The 18577-nt window shown below is 41.1% G+C and overlaps 1 protein-coding gene across 2 annotated transcripts in view; it reads left to right on the forward strand.

Moving 5' to 3' along the window:
• The window catches only part of LGR5 (leucine rich repeat containing G protein-coupled receptor 5), a 118729-nt gene that overhangs the window by 94425 nt on the left and 5727 nt on the right, over positions 1 to 18577 (forward strand). The window contains exons 7-16 of one of the 2 annotated variants that reach the window (XM_081822076.1): positions 1479 to 1547; positions 2917 to 2988; positions 6772 to 6843; positions 6994 to 7062; positions 7204 to 7275; positions 11069 to 11134; positions 12071 to 12142; positions 15898 to 15969; positions 16729 to 16854; positions 17898 to 18043. In XM_081822076.1, the coding sequence (XP_081678202.1) occupies positions 1479 to 1547; positions 2917 to 2988; positions 6772 to 6843; positions 6994 to 7062; positions 7204 to 7275; positions 11069 to 11134; positions 12071 to 12142; positions 15898 to 15969; positions 16729 to 16854; positions 17898 to 18043 (836 nt within the window). The remainder of the gene's footprint in view (positions 1 to 1478; positions 1548 to 2916; positions 2989 to 6771; positions 6844 to 6993; positions 7063 to 7203; positions 7276 to 11068; positions 11135 to 12070; positions 12143 to 15897; positions 15970 to 16728; positions 16855 to 17897; positions 18044 to 18577) is intronic. The other variant, XM_081822077.1, reaches the window with a different exon arrangement.

The raw sequence follows: 18577 nt of genomic DNA on the forward strand, positions 1-18577 counted from the left end.
GCAAACCATTCTTATGAGGTGCTTGGAAAAATTAGAACTTCTCCCTTATCTACACAGGGCTGGGCTTGGGATCTTAGTAATGGAAAGCACCTTCCAGTCCTTTCCAACACAAGAGGAACAAAAAACAATATTGGCTTTGATGGGTATTTCCATAAATAGGCTTTCTTTCCCCCCCACCCCATGTTTGAGATGAGAACCCAGGATTTCATGTAAATACCATAGAGTCAAATATTTTAGGGCAAATTCATATGAGTCCCATTGTCCCCCACCCTCCTTTCGCCTTGCCCAGGGCTACAGAGGATCAGTAAATTGGTTACTCCCAACCTCTTCCTCTGCCTCACTAGAAACCCAAGTAATTTATAAGGACCCAATCCTCCATTTAATCAAAACAGAGCATCTGGAGAGATTTACAAACAGGAAGAAAATTTATGTCCACAAAAGACATGAGTTTCCTGCCTGCAGTATAACTTAAGGATGGTTTGTGCCAGACAAGTAGGAATCTTGATTCATGTTTAACTCGGTCAAATTATCTCTCTCAAAATTAAAAAGCAATTCTTCTCCATAGAGGAAGATCTAACCACATCTGATTGCCTGACCAAAAGAGTTTTCTGCGTCATCTGGGAAATCTGCCATTTCCCGAGACTAGGAGGCAATTACTTTTTCATACGAAGTTGTAGATATAAGGTGGAGTTAGTCTGAGTAATGGAATTGAAAAGGCAGTTGTGTCATAACAGATAGAGAAATTAATGAGTTGAAATTGTTTGGCCATGCCATCTCTGGGCATGAAGGATAATGTAGAGCTTTGCCTCACAGACCGAGGAAAACATACTTCTGGTCTGAGTCTTTATTTGTGACCCTGAAGAAATTCTAGACCTGAGGCCCTTCCTGAGAGTGCCCAATACCACATACACCTCTCCAGAAGCAGACTGTCATCCTGGACCTCAGGCTGGGAGAATCACAGGCACTCTACAGGAGTCAGGGATGAAGCAACTCTCCAAGATGTCCTCTCAGGCGAGACTCTGAAAAGCAGAAGGAAACATCAGAGTGTGAAGGTGGGAACAAGAGAGGAGATGTGATTCAGGAGCCAGGAGGAACACACACACCAGCTGACAGCATGGTGAGCCAGGTTCAGGTGAAGAGCTACATGGTCAAGCCACCAACAACCTAGCCAAGTGTCCCTCCTACTTGGACATTAACACAGCTGTATGTAACGCCACCCCCCCCCCCGTTTTTAAATACCTCAGTGCCATTGAGACTTGACTCTGACATTTCTCACGAGCAGTCTAATGACCACGTTAATGCAGAGACTGGTGGAATGATGGTGGACAGCAAGCCAAGAATATCTCTCTCCATGAAGAGAAGGAAGGAGGATTTTGATCAGTGATCCTGGCCCATTGCAATAGGGTGTTCACTTTCTCTGTAAATGTATATAGGAATTTTCAAATAAAAAACTGAAAATACTATTTACTTCTTTTCAGAGATTTAAATTATAATAATCTTGATGAATTCCCCACTGCCATCAGGACACTCTCCAACCTTAAAGAACTGTAAGTATTTAGGACAAATTTAATGGGAGAACTCTCTTCTTTGTGAATTCACTTTAAAATATATTTGACTATTGTACCTAGTATGACTGATTAGAAAATTTTAAAAGTTTGTATAAATAATGGCTAAGTACACTTGAAACATATTTTCATTTAGTCTATCTCCAGCAAACATTAGATAATCTTTTTTAAATTTAGAATGGATTTCTCTAAAATATGTATATTAGAAAAAATATACATAGTTCTCTAAGTTCTCTTTTCCTAAGCTATATTCCCCCAACATCTACACACTTCATACATTTATAGAGAATTGTCACGGAATTCAGTTATTTGCTGAGCATTTTGAAGAACAAACTTTTCTAGGTCGTTTAAGTCTAGGAATAGAGAAACAAAATGCATGTGCCTAGTACCGTGCTAGATGTTTTCACATACATCATCTCATATTCTTCATATACTTCATGAATCATATTTAATTTTTAAAAACCCACCATTTTACTAAAGTAAAGCTGACTTTCAGTTCTTAGGTTGCATCCATTGTCTTTTATATGCTATAATTCAATTAGCTTTTCTTTGTACCTAAAAATATGAATAATGTATGTAAGGAATGTTCCAAGACTTGGAAAGGAAAATAAACGTAGAGCCTATTCTCTTGGCCAAGAGAAATGAGAGACACAGCTAAAGGAGGTAGACAACAGGGCTTGTTTGGAAGCAAAAGACTTTAGGAGGGTTCTCCCTCAGGAGCCCCCACGTGTGGCTCAACTGGGAAATCCTCATGGTCTATGGTCAGGCAGCCCGAAGGCGCCTCAGCCAGTCGCCGGCCCGTGGAACCCAAAGAGCATTGACTCTGCCCCCCTGCCATTCAGACAACACTAGCACCCAGCAGAGGAGAATCGGTTTGTTATTACAGACTCACTGAGTACCTTCCTTCCGCTCAGGAAATCTTGTCCTCATAAGGAGCTTACTTAAATCTCTACTTCACAGCAGCTTAAGTCAATTTTCTCTTCTCCTCGCTTCAAACGGGGTCAGGAGAAGTGATCATAATCCTCTCTCCAAAGATGGTTCCCTCTGTGTCTGGTTGTTATACAGTGGTTTTCTACTGGATATGAACAGATGGATTTTCTTTTTATAACATTAGGTTGTAAGCTTCCGTAAAGCACAACTGTTCTTTTCGATTTCTTTATTCCTCTTTCAAGAGGACAGCTTGTGATTTCTTTTTCTCCTAGAGAGCACATAAGCTTCAAAATGCATAGGGGAATTTAACCTTATCCTCTAGCTATCAAAGACGCTGATCACTGCCACAGGAAGAGAGTACTATTATATAATGTTACCCTACAGGTTATTTTCTTAAAGAAATGTTTCCCTCTCTTTCTAGAGGATTTCACAGCAACAATATCAAGTCAATACCCGAGAAAGCATTTGTAGGCAATCCTTCTCTTATTACAATGTAAGTGGCCGTAGTTCTTTTTGATTTTTCCATCCTGAGATATAATACATATTGCAATTTTAAATATAATAAAATGAATGTCCTATATATTCCCAAGTTTCGTCTTTGTCAATATAAGATTCTTTACAGAGAAGCATCTATAGAGATGTTTTGCCAGGTTTCAGCTGAATGCTGAAATAACATAAAAGATTATTTTTTTCTAGGACCTCAGGTGTGCATTGCATTATGCTTCATATCTTCAGAGGCCTTGACTCACTTCACAGTAACATACTTTGTGACATACTTTCACTTATCTCTATTTTCTAAGGAATAAAACTGATTTTTAGAGAATCATTATCAAGGTCACCTAGTCATTCAGAACTTGAACCCAGGTATACTAAAAATACAAATTTTTTTTAAAGATTTATTTATTTCAGAGAGAGACAGAGTGCTCATGCAGGGGGAGAGGGGCAAAGGAAGAGGGAGAGAGGAACTCAAGCAGACTCCGCGCTGAGTGCAGAGCCTGATAAAGGGCTTGATCTCAAGACCATGAGATCACAACCTGAGCTGAATCTAAGAGTCAGATGCTGAACTGACTGTGCCACCCAGGTGCCCCTATAAATTATTATAATAGGAGTCCTTTACAGCAATAGACTCCATTGATTGTGGGCATTGGGGGGATACTGTTTTATGCGAGGTTTCTGTATCTATTTGTTATCAAGTCCAAGCATCGAGTCACATTTATACAATTACAAGCTCGGTTGTAATTCTAGAAAGGTGAATATATTCTAAAAAGATGTATATGAGGGTTTATATACCATAAAAGCACAAAATAGAGTTACAACTACAGCATATAGTTAATTAGTTATATGTTTCACATTTAGCACAGACAGAAGATCAATCACGTGTAGATGCACGGGAAGATGAAAACAGGTGTTAGGATGGTTCTTCGTTAAAAGACCTGGCAAACTGGGGCATAGTACTGGCCTGAGATCATGCCGGAGGTGTCTCGAATCAGCAGGAGGAGAGAAAGGACAACTGTTGAACATGACTCTAGGGGCATTTCTTGGCAGTTATTCATCCTGTGCCAATTTGATTAAGAGACTTTCTGGAACCGTGTAGTATCTGTCACAAATGAGCTGGAATCCCAATTAGCCCTGACAAGTGAAAAAAAAAATTAAATCCCATTCATCGTTTCTGAAATAGTCTGACAGTATGTTGGCAAACTAAGGGTTTTAAAGTTTATTGCCAATAAACATTAGGCCTCATTAGAGAGTATTTACATATTAAAAGCTGGCAAATTTCATTGCCTTTGCTTCTTTTTCCTTAGCGCCACAAGATTGAGTTTTGTTTGTTTGTTTTTTAATCACTCTTTTGATATGCTAATACCACTTGAGAAAGGACTAACAGCCCCCAAAATTTATTAGTGCTTCTATCCAGTATTTTATGGCGTTCACTATTTTCTCCCTGAAACTCTCCTCACCTTGCTTCTGCCTGTTTCTCTCTCGTCAGTCACTGCCACCCCCTGGCAGATCCCCAATTCCCAGTTTCTGTGAATGCTTCCCTGTCCCATTGGCTACGCGGTCTCCATTTCTCCCTCTGAGGTCCCCATCCTCTGCGTAACTTCTCAGACCCACTGCCACCAGCCTCTGCTAGCCACCATCTCAACGTTCTTGCCGATCTAAGGCTCATCCCCCTGCCTCCAGCACGGGAGGATGGAGGCACAGCATCCATCTCGTCACCCTCTTACTGTGGAATATCCGGAGATTCAGGACCGTCTCTTGTCTCATCGCCTGACCAGCTTTCCACAGCTCTCCTCAATTACCCGATGGCATAACCCAGATCGACAAAGCTGTATCCATAGAACAAAACTCTTTATTTCCTTGCTCCTATGAGTCCATCCCCTCACCATGCTTATTGACATTCTGTCTCCCAGGGCCCGTTTCAAATGACATTACATGAAGTTTTTCTTGATCTCACAAGGAAACTCCTTCCTGAGAACCCTATAACTCCTTATTTGTGCAACTTACGTACATAAGCATGGGTATTCATTCATATCTGCCCAGTGTACATACGTACATATATGTATGTGACCATAATTATATACATACAAGCATATGATATAGATAAGGGACAGTGTGATATTATGAGAAAAATTCCATTTTTTTTAAGATTTTATTTATTTGAGAGAGAGAGAATGAGAGACAGAGGGTACGAGAGGGAAGAGGGTCAGAGGGAGAAGCAGACTCCCTGCTGAGCAGGGAGCCTGATGTGGGACTCGATCCCAGGACTCCAGGATCATGACCTGAGCCGAAGGCAGTCGCTTAACTGACTGAGCCACCCAGGCGCCCAGAAAAATTCCATTTTTTAATCATAAGACCTATATTCTAGCTCTAGCTTTTTCTCTTATCGATGATCTAATCCAAGGGAAGAGGGCAGGAGGACAGAAGGGGACGTAGGTTTGTTGGGTGACAACTCTAACCCAGGTCCGCCAGATGTTACACAAGCATGAGCTCTTTTAATCTGTACACAAACCCTACAACTCAGATTTATTATCCCAGTTTAACAAATGAGAAAAGTAAAGCTCTGGGAGGTACTGAACTTGCCAAAGTATCTGAGCCTTAGTTTCCTCCTCCATAAATGAAATAAATAATATCTAAGCATCTGTGCTCTGGATCTTATAAAGTTGTTGAGTGGATCAATTGAACTATATACGTGAAAGTGCTTCATCAACCAGAAAGTGTTATGCTGCTACTTATTTGTTCTATCCCAGCTGATGCCAAGCTTCTTTAGGGCAGGGACATTTTAGCCATCTTCTTCAAACTCCCAGAATCTAGCATAATGTCAGGCACATGGTAGATACTTAATGATGGCTTTCCTTAATGACTCAGTCTGTAAATTCCCCCATACATTGAGCACAGTAGACACCAATAAATATTTGTTGAATTTCATTGAACTAGGATGTCTTCTCCACTAAGACCTATTTGTAGGGCTTCATTGACCAGACAGTTCAAATACCATTACTGAAAACATCTGTAAAACAAAATATTTAAGTTCTAATAATGCCTCACCTTTTAAAGCAGTAATTAATTTTTTAGAAATCTAATGTTGCCAAAAAAGCAGAAGAGCAAATTTCCTCTCAAATACTTTGAAGAGTCCTTTGTGTATGTTATGATAAGATTTGACCCGAGGATCTAACCTTCATGTGAATCTGTAGAAATGCATCTTTCTTTATTTAATGATACAATTGCCAGCACCTTCAATTACCTTTTTGCCACTTAACGGATATGCCACAGATGTTGGAGGCAGAGGAAGATTTTTAGGTATACCTGCAGTCTGTTCACTTGCTTTTCTCCTTAGTACCTATCACTTATATCTGCCTTGCTGTCAGAAACTTTCATTTTTATATAGTATGGATTTCTTACCAAAAATCTCCTCATGGGATGCCTGGGTGGCTCAGTCGGTTGGGCATCTGCCTTCGGCTCAGGTCATGATCCCGGAGTCCCCGGGTCCGAGTCCCACGTCAGGCTCCCTGCTCAGCGGGGAGCCTGCTTCTCCCTCTGCCTGCCGCCCCCCCTGCTTGTGCTCTCTCACTCTCTCTGTCAAATAAATAAATAAATTCTTAAAAAAAAAAAAGTCTCCTCATGAGTTAAAACACTTGTGTTTTACCAAGTAACCAGGAATGTTATACAATATAGTACAATCAAGATTACATACATTTAATATATTCGTCAAAATTTTGAACAGGTATTCATTTGTCGTTCAACTTTTATACTAAGACATTGGTGTTTGGATTTTTTTCAGACATTTCTATGACAACCCCATCCAGCTTGTTGGAAGATCCGCTTTTCAACATTTACCTGAACTAAGAACGCTGTAGGTTTTTCTCTTACAGATCGCTTTCCCCTTGCAGGGGTACTGTAAAAACCAAGTGAATATTTTAAGTTAAAGTGCTTTGAAAATGGCGCTAAAATTACCCCTTTCTGGAATCTTCTTCCAATAGTACTCATGTACCCCTCCTTCTAGGACTCTGAATGGCGCCTCACAAATAACTGAATTTCCTGATTTAACTGGAACTGCGAGCCTGGAGAGTCTGTAAGTACTTGAACAGGCTCTTGACTTTGCCCAGAACGTGCACTGCCCTTGAAGCCTGACCAATCTTAAAGTCAGTGAATAAAAATATGTCAGTGTGCGATGCCTGAATAAAAGAATTATGTCTGGTTTGTGTTTCAACAGGACTTTAACTGGAGCCCAGATCTCATCTCTTCCTCAAACCGCCTGTGATCAGTTACCCAATCTGCAAGTGCTGTGCGTATCAGGAAGGCAGTGACATTGTGTAAACAGGCAACTTCCATTTAGGAGCGAAATGGCAGGCGCTCTTTCAATAATCCTTGAAAAGGGGAGAAAGTTCTTTCCTTGAGGGCTCCAGGAGGTCGGTGCTCCCTCGCCCCTGTGGGCCGAGGAAGTGGCTCTCTGATGTGACCCCGGTAATGGTGGTGGCTGGCACACCCTTGGTTCCCAAGGTCCCATCAGTCTCCCATCAGGGTTTCAACTGGCACACGTTTCCTGTCAGAAAAGGGCTATGGGGGCGCCTGGGTGGCTCAGTCGGTTGAGCGACTGCCTTCGGCTCAGGTCGTGATCCTGGAGTCCCGGGATCGAGTCCCGCATCGGGCTCCCTGCTCGGCGGGGGGGTCTGCCTCTCCCTCTGACCCTCTTCCCTCTCGTGCTCTCTCTCTCTCATTCTCTCTCTCAAATAAATAATAAATAAAATATCTTTAAAAAAACAAAAACAAGGGGCGCCTGGGTGGCTCAGTTGGTTAAGCGGCTGCCTTCGGCTCAGGTCATGATCCTGGAGTCCCAGGATCGAGTCCCGCATCGAGTCCCGCATCGGGCTCCCTGCTCGGCGGGGAGTCTGCTTCTCCCTCTGACCCTCCCCCCCTCATGTGCTCTCTCTCATTCCCTCTCAAATAAGTAAATAAAATCTTTAAAAAAAGAAAAGGGCTATGAACAAGCCTACATAACTTCATTTCCCCCTCTCGAGGCGGTGCAGAACAGAAAAAAATTACCTAGTGGATCAAAACCCCAATATGGATGCCAAAATTAAAAATTAAGTTATCAGACCCATACAAACCTTAATAAAGCAGACCAAACATTCTTCCCGTAGAGTTGTGGGGGCCATGTTGTAATGTTGCCAACAAGCGGTTAAACAGCTTGCATAGGTGATTTCTGGTGACTCGGAGCTGTTTTTTTTTCCCTCCGCCTTTCCCTTACTGAAAAGTAGTTTATAGGAATCTGAAGAGCCTTGTTTTGACCTTCCATTTTCAACCTTCTCCCTCAACTCCCAACCCTATTATCGTCCTCTCATGCATTGTGGAGACGTAATGAATGGACCCTTAGTCTCCCGTCATGGCTCTGTTCTCACACGGGAGACATCTGTGTCAGTTGAATGCCTGTCATTCCACCACAGGCTTCACCTCGTAGCAGCACTACAAATGTTAAGTGGAAGAATGGGAATGTCTGCCACAACGATGCTGCCTTCCCCCAGCCCCGGCCCCCTAACCACTTCAGACTTCCGTTGTTCAGTGATCTGGGGTTGTATGAACACCATGGGACAGGCTTGGAGTCAGTCATTCATGTATAGAGGGAGGGAATATGGAGTAAGTCTGCTTCTTCACCCCACATCGCCCTCTGAGGTGCAGAAACAGACAAGGAAACTGAGAATTAGGGAAGTGAAGTACATTTGTTGAAGTCACACTGCAGGAAAGTAGCAGAGTCCACATTCAAATACAGGCAGTTTGATTGGATAAGCAGGAGAAAGTGCGTGTATACCAGGTGGTGGAAATCTTAGGGGCCATCTTAGAATTCCGCCTACCACACCCCGGTGTAATTATCTTCATTTCTCGAGGAAACTGGCCTGATGACATGACTAGGATTTCACGCGCTGTAACTAGTACGTAAGAAGCCTCTATTTAAACTGCCTCTGTCTCCACTACGTCACATCGCAAATGGCAAACCACCCAGGGCTAGAACTGCATAAATGGAGGTTGACTGGCAAATTGGTTAAGAGCAAAGGCTCTGGGTCTGGTTTTCTGGTTCAAATCCAGTCTCCCTATATACCAGCAAGATTTCTTGAGCAAGTTATTTATCCCTTCTGGGGCTCCATCTCCCAATCTATAAAATAGAGAAACAGCCACTTCCTCCAGACGATCCTCACGAGGATTAAGTGAGTTACTACATGTCAAACGCTTATACCCGCACCTGGAACATTGTAAACTCTCAGGCAGTGTTAGCTCTTACCAACTTCTTTCTCACTTCCCTTAGACCATTATTCTTTCTTCAAGCTCTTCTTTCCTCCATTTGAAACTTGAAAGGTCTGAAAGAACACAAATACACTAACCACAGGAGCTTGTCAGTTTCAAAGCACTTCAACCTATAATTTTGATTTGTTCTTCACAACACCCTGCAAGATCAGCAGAACGGGTATCTCCTCCTTAAAGGAGAAAACGGAAAAAAGGCCTAATGCTTTGGCCAGTGTTTCGATCAAGTTGAAGAATCGGTTGAAGTTGAGAGTAGAACTCAGGGTCCTGACCTCTACTACAATCTACTTTATGTTCCGGAAGCACAGATCTGCGAGCTCTCCTCCTCTGACTGAATCATCCACTGAGTGCCTGTTACATGAGGAAACGTCACTGTTGAAATTGTCCCCCAAGTCTCTTCACCTCCCTGGGAATCACTTGACTGTGTGGGGCTTTCCCCACTAAGTAGCTGGTGATCTTAGGCAAATTATTTCACATTGTATGGTGATAATCAGTGTCTTCCTCATAAGGTGACCACAAGGATTAAATGAAACAATTTAGGTAAAGCTGTAAACATGGTGTCTATATTTAAGAAGCGCTTGATGAGTATTAGCCATGAAAATCATTAGGTAGAAAGTAGGCAGAAGGTGACACTATGTCTTTCTGTCGAAGAAGGTTTTCTGTATCCTCTACCTGGTACACAGGAAGGATTTGTCCCCTTGCAGTCTGTGAAAACGAGTGAACCAAATTACTATCAGCTGTGATGATATGTATGTCCATTTTATCACAGTCACTATTTTTTAAAAATATACACCATTTTGTTGACCAGGTGTATTTAGTAAGTACTTGGTGTGGGGTATGGTTTGGTGTTTTCACAGTTTTTTGTTTGGTTTGGTCTTTCAAACCTCTAGTATAAACTACAAATTTGTGTTTGCAAACAGCTTCATCTGCATTATTTATGTGTAGTAAACGAACTGTCTTTCTATATAAATTCCATTCATTCAGTAAATGTAGAATGGAGTGCTCAATTACAAGAACAAAATAATTTAAAAGCCTCTTAGAAAACAGTATGGATTTTTCAGTTGCGTAGTGGTGATCTGGTTTTAAGAATTAGAATCAGGCATGAAAGTGTGTTAGTTGATTAACTGATAACTTTTTAAACATGAGACAAGATTTTTTTTAAGTATCTATGTTACTTTATCTACCAGCTTTCTTTTTTTAAGCTTTCTGCAAATTACCATGGCTTGCTTTAGATTAGTTATATTATACTATAAATATGTCCAGATGTTTTTGTTATTCTATAATTTGTTGAGTTTTGGCTGAAGACTTTCTTAGATTTTTTTCCCCCTTGCAGCGATTGATTTCAAAGTTAGTGCTATGTTTTGAAGTGTTGTTGGTTTTTTGTTGTTTTTTTTTTAGTTGATTAGAAAAGAACCAACAATGACTCTCTTAGCTGTAGAGATATAGCAGCTCTTAGAGAGGCACAATTATTTAATTTAATTTGTACTCATTTCAGTAAGATAATAGCTAGAACATTGTAGATCATCACTAACAAAATATAAATAAATTCGTTAAGTAAATTATTTAAATCAATTAAAGAAGTACAACAGCTACATTTCAGTAAACGTTTGGATCTGTGCTTAATCCAATAATGCCTATGACTACCTGCTCCATGTCAGGGCTGGGGAAACATTCAGAGTCTGCCTTTGGAAGATATATCATCTTGGAGGGGAAAGGAGAGCAAAGCATGTTTCCTTAGGATTAATATGTAACAGATTTTCCCTTTTGTACCTTCTGTTTTCCAGAGATCTATCTTACAACCTGCTAGAAGATTTACCCAGTTTCTCAGTCTGCCAAAAGCTTCAGAAAATGTATGTCTATAAGAGTCTCTAAGTCACTTAACAAAAAACAAGAGCCAAAACTCACATATCCAGGGGTCATTGGTTTGCTTGCCCCCGTGATTTCACTAGGGAGACATTTGGTGCTTTCCCTTCTCATACACACAAGGTGTGACTGTGTAGGATGGCTATTAAGTTGGGAAACATAGATAATATTATTTTACCATGCATTGTACTGTAAGTAAAGCATTTATTATGCTCTTTCCACCCCAAGCTTGGTGTTATAATAGAACTTTGGTGCTATTGGAGCTTTGGGATTTTTCTAAGCTTACATATCCAATGAGCGGTATTATTTGTAAATATGGGAGGGACTTGGGTTCGTTGGGTGTTTGTTTCACAACAGCCATCTTTAGAGGAGGTGTCCTATTCGTCATATTCGAGATGCCATTGATGCTTCTTAGGCAGGAAACATTTTAACATTCCTTTCTTAAAATTGCCTCCACAAAACATGAGCCTTATTGCTTTAAAGTCATACTTAGGTTTTGATCAAAAAGATATTAACCATCTATCTTCTCCCATTTCGTTTTTCTCTGAATGCCTTTGGGCGATTAAGAGAGAAAAAGAAAGGCAAATCTGTCTTTAAAAGGTAATGGTTTGATGCTCTTGAAGACCTTCCAAGAATTCTAGAAGGGCTCAGAAGGCAGAGCCAGGCACCAAGTGATTGAACGAGGCTGGCATTTTTTGCCCACCCAAAAGAACTCATCGCTTCGTAAGAGAGGCAACACCTATGTGTATAAACTGGAATGTTCTTCTTTAAGCAAAACAAAAATTTTTAAATCGGTCACTTGATAGTCACACTTCACGTGTTCCTTTGATTGGGGACAGGTCATCCCTCTGTACAAGTTCTCTGAAGACTAATCTTTGAAACCAGTGACTTTGAAATCAATCTTTGGAACTCTGTCGTTTCAGAGACCTGCGACATAATGAAATCTATGAAATTAAAGTTGACACATTCCAGCAGCTGCTTGGTCTCCGAGCCCTGTGAGTACTGCCTCCAAGCACCTTCCCCAACACAGCACTACTTCCCTCATATTTTCTTTCTGCTGTATACGGGTATTGTTGGACCTTTGTGCCTACTTTTGCTATGAAAAGGCAAATCTCTTGCTCATGATAATTTTTGGGAATATATTCAAAAGTAGTAAATTGGCAGTCTGCTCTCTGACATGGAACTTGGATAAAGAAGAAGGAGGCCAAGCTGTTGCCTTGCCTACGAAACGCATTTCTGTCAGCAGCCTGGAATTGGTAGGGATCGTTTTCCACACAGAAATGGGATGACCACACAATTCTTCCTGCCTGTTCGTTTTTCCTGGGTAAACAGTTCTCAGTACGTGTCTCAAAGTACTTGCGAATCATCTGGGGGCCACTGTAAAGAATGCTGGCTTCAGGTCCTCACCTGCCTCATGAGTTAGAATCTCTGAGGTGCAATAACAATCTGCATTTTAACAAGTACACTAAGGTTTGAGCACAGATGCCCTGGAAAATGCTTCTGTCGAATTGTAAATATGGTATCTAATTCCATTTTATAATTGAAAACACCATATTTTAACCATAAATTAAAAAAATAAACAACTCAGTAACAGGTTGTTTTCTGTGACAGATCTTTTTCATCTTGAAACTGAATTTCAATGTAATTTTGATGAATAATGACAATATGTAATGTTTAAACTCTGGTATATTTTGTTAAAAATCCTTTTTTTCCTAAAGTTTTTCTTTTTCTTTTTTTTTTTTACGATTTATTTATTTGTGAGAGAGAGGGGAGGGAGGGGCAGAGGGAGAGGGAGAGAGAGTCTCAAGCAGACTCCCCACTGAGTGTAGAGCCCGACACAGGGCTCAATGTCACGACCCTGAGATCATGACCTCAGCCAAAATCAAGCATCGGTGCTTAACCGACTGAGCCACCCAGGTGCCCCCCTAAAGTTTTTCTTAATACTTAAGAGACTATATCCTTGTAAAATAATACCATTCCTCAAAACATTTTAAATTTACCCTTAAGAATCATCTTCTCCTAAAAATTTACCTTGAAAACTATCTTGTTCTGAATTTAAATATGTTGCCCGTTTCTTACTTTTGGTATCAGCTTGTGAAGTTCTTCTACTTTTCTTAATAAATGTCAAACAAAAATACATTGCCTATCTCATTACCTGCCTTTTTCACCCAGTTGGAGTTCTGGCTGTTTCCAAAAGTCAGTTCCATCTTAAAAGACTGATATAGTTGATAACACTCTATTATGTCGTTGAAATTTGCTAATATAGTAGCACTTAAATGTTCTCACCAAAAATTTTTTTTTTCATATACATACGAAATAAAAGGTTGACCTCTAATGACACCAGAAGAATGGGACGCAGACCCTGAAGGCTACATGTCCAAGTCTCCCTGAACTCCTCCTGCCCCTTAGACCCCACTAAACTCTGCCACCTCCAGTTCATCCACTTTTCTGCCACAGGCCCACAGGATGGCTCCCCCGGATCTCCACCAGCCTTTCCGCCATCGGTCCCCACTCATTCTGTGAAGAGAATCTTTCTTAAATAGAAATCTAATTATGGTGCTTCCCTGGTGCAGGAATCTCGTTAGTCCCCTAATGTCTTCAAGATAGAGACTAGACTTCCCAGCACTGCCTTTCAAAATCTGACTCCAACCTCCTCGTACGACCTCCTGACGCTCACCTACACATTCCCAGGCCTCTGACACATGGTGGCTAGCTCCCCTGTTCCTGCTGCCCATCGGATTCCTCCCCCTTCTTGACTTGCCCCCTGCCTGTGCCCTGTAGGAACAAGACCTCCTGCCATGAGCCCAAGCCACTCTGATGCCCTTTGCACTCTGACACAGGACGCAGCTCTCACACTGCCATGTGTACACTGTGCCCTACCCAAAAATGACAAGAACGTTTCATCGTCGTATCCCCCAGGGTCTCCGACAGTGGCTCTCTCATTATTTACTTAAGCATTTCGAACGTGTTCTGAGCAAAAGATCAGGGACTCTGATGTCAGTCAGCTCGAGTTTGAAGCCCAGACTCTGATGTCAGTCAGCTCGAGTTTGAAGCCCAGCTCCTGAGATTATTCTATGACTTGGAGCAAGTCACTTAGTACCCTGTGCTTCACTCCTCGCCGGTAAAATGGGGCTACGGATAACACCTACCTCTCAGAGTTGTGCTGACGCTTATGAGAGCAAGCGAGGGACGGGTGTGCAGAAACCAACAACATGGCCGAGGCTGAGGCCACAGAGACACAGGCACAGAGAAGGGAGGCCGTGGTCGAGAAGGTGTGCATTTGCCGCCAGACACAAGACTCCAAAGTAGAGAAGGAGCACCAGTGCCCAAGTTCTCTCTCCTGAGCTTCCACCAGGAATCCGACTGCGAACAGTAGGGAGCCATGGGCATGCCACCTGCAAGGTCAGCCCCAGGCACCGAAAATGGCCGGAGAGCGGAAATGGCTCCTCAGGGGGCTGCTGGGAGGATTCCAGCACAGAGGTGTACAAACAGGAGAGGAATTACGGTCCTTTGCATATCCAAATTCTCCCATATTTACTCGAAAACCAGTCAAATTGCTATAAAGCCCCATGGCAGGACTTGGCCTACATTCCTGATATTCCGCTCTGTGAGGCTCACCGGGGGCACCCATGTTCCCCCTGAAGCCACGAAAGACTTTGACAGATGGTAGGACCTGCTCCCCTCACTGGGCAGAGACTTTAGGAGCAGCTCAGCAGAAGACAGGCTCCTCGCTTAATTCCCCAACCCCCATTTGGAGCTTCCCCACCCCTTCCCTGCCATTTCCTCCCCTTGTTCACCAAAACTGTTTTCTGTTCTGGGATCCGTGATGGATCAAAATAAAAAGCCTTCCAGTTTCATCCAGTTTAGGGAGCCTTTCAAATGAGAATATAAATGTTCCGTGAAGACCATTTATCCAAGGTAACTCAAGAGGCCCAGTATCATAAATAAATCACTCATCTGTGCTAGAGAAAAGTTGACTGCGATCACTTTCAATTTCCTCAGATGTCTACACTTTTGTTACACTTGTTAGTTAGGCATTTTAAAAAGACCAATTATAAGTTCATTTTTCCTTTTTTGAAATGTGGAAGTTCTTATTCCTGCTGAATCATCTACATTTCAGTGTGTGTGTGTATGTTGAATGAACTTTATTTCTCCATAAATTGTACGGTTTTTTTTTTTATTACTAAAGGATTTTATTTCCTACATATTAGCCCCCTTTTTATTTATTTTGCAGTTAAGAATTCCAATGTGCATCTCCTTTACTGGGAATTTTTTTTAAATACTTCTCGGTGTTTCTCTCGCGGGCTGACATACTTGAGAACGTACACAAAGCGTTGCTGAGTTTCATTACAGATCTAGGACATTTTATCCACTTCGAATTTACTTGCTTGTCAGAGGAAGACCCTCGGAAGGTTCTGTCTCTTACTCCTCCTCCACCCCCACTCATCTCAGAAATGCCCTCATAAAACCTCACAACCATGTTTCAGTGAACTTTTTAGCAAACAGTAAAATCTAAAATATTCACTTGCATGATTCTTCCTGGGTTGACTTAAAACAAGGTTGATTTAAAGTTCCCTCTTTAGTCATTTATACTACTAATATCTTTATCTGAAGGCTGATTTGATAAGCTCATTGTTTTGTCCTGAATGAAGTTAAATTTTGGCAGAAGAATGAATATATATGGTAAAACTTCACACAATCTTTTTTAAGTATATAATCCTCTCACTTGCCTTATTTTTTTTTTAAATAGGAATTTAGCCTGGAACAAAATTGCCATCATTCATCCCAATGCATTTTCCACTTTGCCATCTCTAAGAAAGCTGTGAGTATTTCGTGACTTGTTTATGGCATATTTTAAATAATTGGGGGGCCACCTAAATTCATCAAAAATGTCAGTTTTGCGGAAGAGGCCGCCGTGCACAGATTGCCTGGCCCTCAGTGCTGTCCACACTGGAGCTGAGTCAGACCAGAGAGGAGCCCCCTCACCCCGCCTACCGTCCCCACCCCACCCTCCAAGGCCGCAGGGGCCCTGACGTGTTTAATTGAAGATCTGGGTGACAGCTGGTTCTGGTTATTGAGGTGAAATTTTCCATTTTCGCTGAGCAATCAGGTGGGGTGGAATAAGATGTCATTTCGGTTCCAAAGCCTTTTCATTTCATATTTGCCATCCTGACTAAGAGAAAACTTTCCTGTGCCGCTTCACAGCCCCCTCCGCTTCTTATGCCTTCCGCCCCCGCCCAACTTAATCCACTCAACATCACTTTTCAAATTAGGTGTAGCACCTTCCGCTGATTTGCGATGTCCCCACCTGGCAAAATGAAGCCGAACGTAGAAACTACAATTTGAATGTGATTGAAACACGTCCCCTCTGCAATTCTGATTTTAAATCGAAAAATTATCAGGAGCTAAACCCAAAATGTTTATTTTTACCATGAAGGGTATGGACCCTGCTTAGAAGTTCTTATGGAGCAGTTTAATAATCTTTAGGTTGCGCTTCTTTTTTTTTTTTTTTTTTTTTTTTTAACACCGATGCTTTCTGCTAACACAGACCAAAAGCCAATTGTTGTTTGATATTTTGCAGGGACCTATCCTCCAACCGCCTGTCGTCTCTTCCTGTAACAGGGTTACATGGTTTAACTCACTTAAAATTAACAGGAAATCATGCCTTACAGAGCTTGATATCATCTGAAAACTTTCCAGAACTCAAGTGAGTTTGTCATTAAAACTAATAAGATACATTTGTGGTCATGCAAAGTAATAGATGTGTTATAGTAGTTTTCGAAATTTATGAGGTCATGGGACTCTTTTGAATTGCATTTCATGCCCTCAAGTCCTCCACCCCTGGGGCATTGTTAGGACAAACCCTGAAGTGGGAGACTGCGTCTTCCTGATCACATTTCCTTTCTTTCTCAAAGATGCCTCCCAGAATCCTAGTGTTCACGGGAAGAGTTTGAAAACCACTGATCCATGGGGTGTAAACTAGGACATGTAATTAAATAACATGATAACATTATTGTAGTCCTGCTTATGTTTTTAAATTAATCTAGCTTGTTATATGTTCTAATAAAATGTACTAAATTTATATTTCTTTGAGGAAGTAATGCTCTTTAAAACCTGTTATGCTTATTACTGTTAAAAAAAAATCCCTTGAAAGACTATATATACTTACATACATGTAGGTATGTGTGTGTATATATACATATATATACACATTTTTAAACCACAGTACATTTTACATACTTTTAAAACCATAATCCCAAACGAGAGTTTGGAAAGTAGAAGAGAGCAAAAATCTAAAAATACCCCCTAAACAACTTTTTAGTTTATTTCCTTCCAGACTTTGTTTCCAATGTATTTTTAATCGTTAGAACCACAAATTTACATCATGTTTTCATTACTTTACGTTATGTCATACTATAAGCACTTTTTAATGGTGCTACAATTTCCCTAGCAGTCATTTTTTAACTTCTTTATTATGGAAATTTTTGAGCACCAAAGTAGAGAAAATAATATAATATATGCATCACTCAACCTCAACAATTATCAACATTTCATGGCAATAATTTTTAATAACTCCATCGTTATTATAAATAACACAGTAATGAACATCTTTGTACACAGTTAATATTTTAGTTTCTCAATTAAGGCTAAGATCCAAAGACAGAATTATTGAGTGAAAGAAGATGAACACTATATTTAATAACCTGTGTCTTTAAGCATGTGTTTTTGTTTGGTTTTGTTCATTTAAAGGGTTATAGAAATGCCTTATGCTTACCAGTGTTGTGCATTTGGAGTGTGTGAGAATGTCTATAAAATATCTAATCAATGGAATAAAGAGGACAACAGCAGTACAGATGACCTTTATAAGAAAGATGCTGGAATGTTTCAAGTTCAAGGTAAGACCTGCTATGTCACACTGATGAAATTGTATCTAGAAGGGTCTTGAAAAGTCATCAAACAGGTCATCCGAACTCCAGATAAGTCCCTCTGTAACCAGCCCCAGCAAGTTGGCAATCAATCCCACTACTTAGAGACTCCCAGAGAAAGAGAAATATCCCTTAGGATGCATTCTAAAAGTTCATCTTTTCCGTAAGTGATTTCTTCATACTTTTATTTATAATTCGATCCCCTTTAGCATAGACTATCCTCAGGGGTAATTCTTAATATTGATGTTAATATTTCCATAAGCTTTTTTAAAAGGACCTCATCCTTACAGCTACCTTTTTTTTTTAAAGATTTTATTTATTTGAGAGAGAGAATGAGAGAGAGAGAGAGAGAGAGCATGAGAGGTTCTGGGGCGCCTGGGTGGCTCAGTTGGTTAAGCGACTGCCTTCGGCTCAGGTCATGATCCTGGAGTCCCGGGATCGAGTCCCGCATCGGGCTCCCTGCTCGGCGGGGAGTCTGCTTCTCCCTCTCCTGCTCCCCCCTCT

This window comes from Leptonychotes weddellii, chromosome 5, assembly GCF_054177405.1.
Source record: "Leptonychotes weddellii isolate Sample4059 chromosome 5, ASM5417740v2, whole genome shotgun sequence".
Taxonomy (NCBI): domain Eukaryota; kingdom Metazoa; phylum Chordata; class Mammalia; order Carnivora; family Phocidae; genus Leptonychotes; species Leptonychotes weddellii.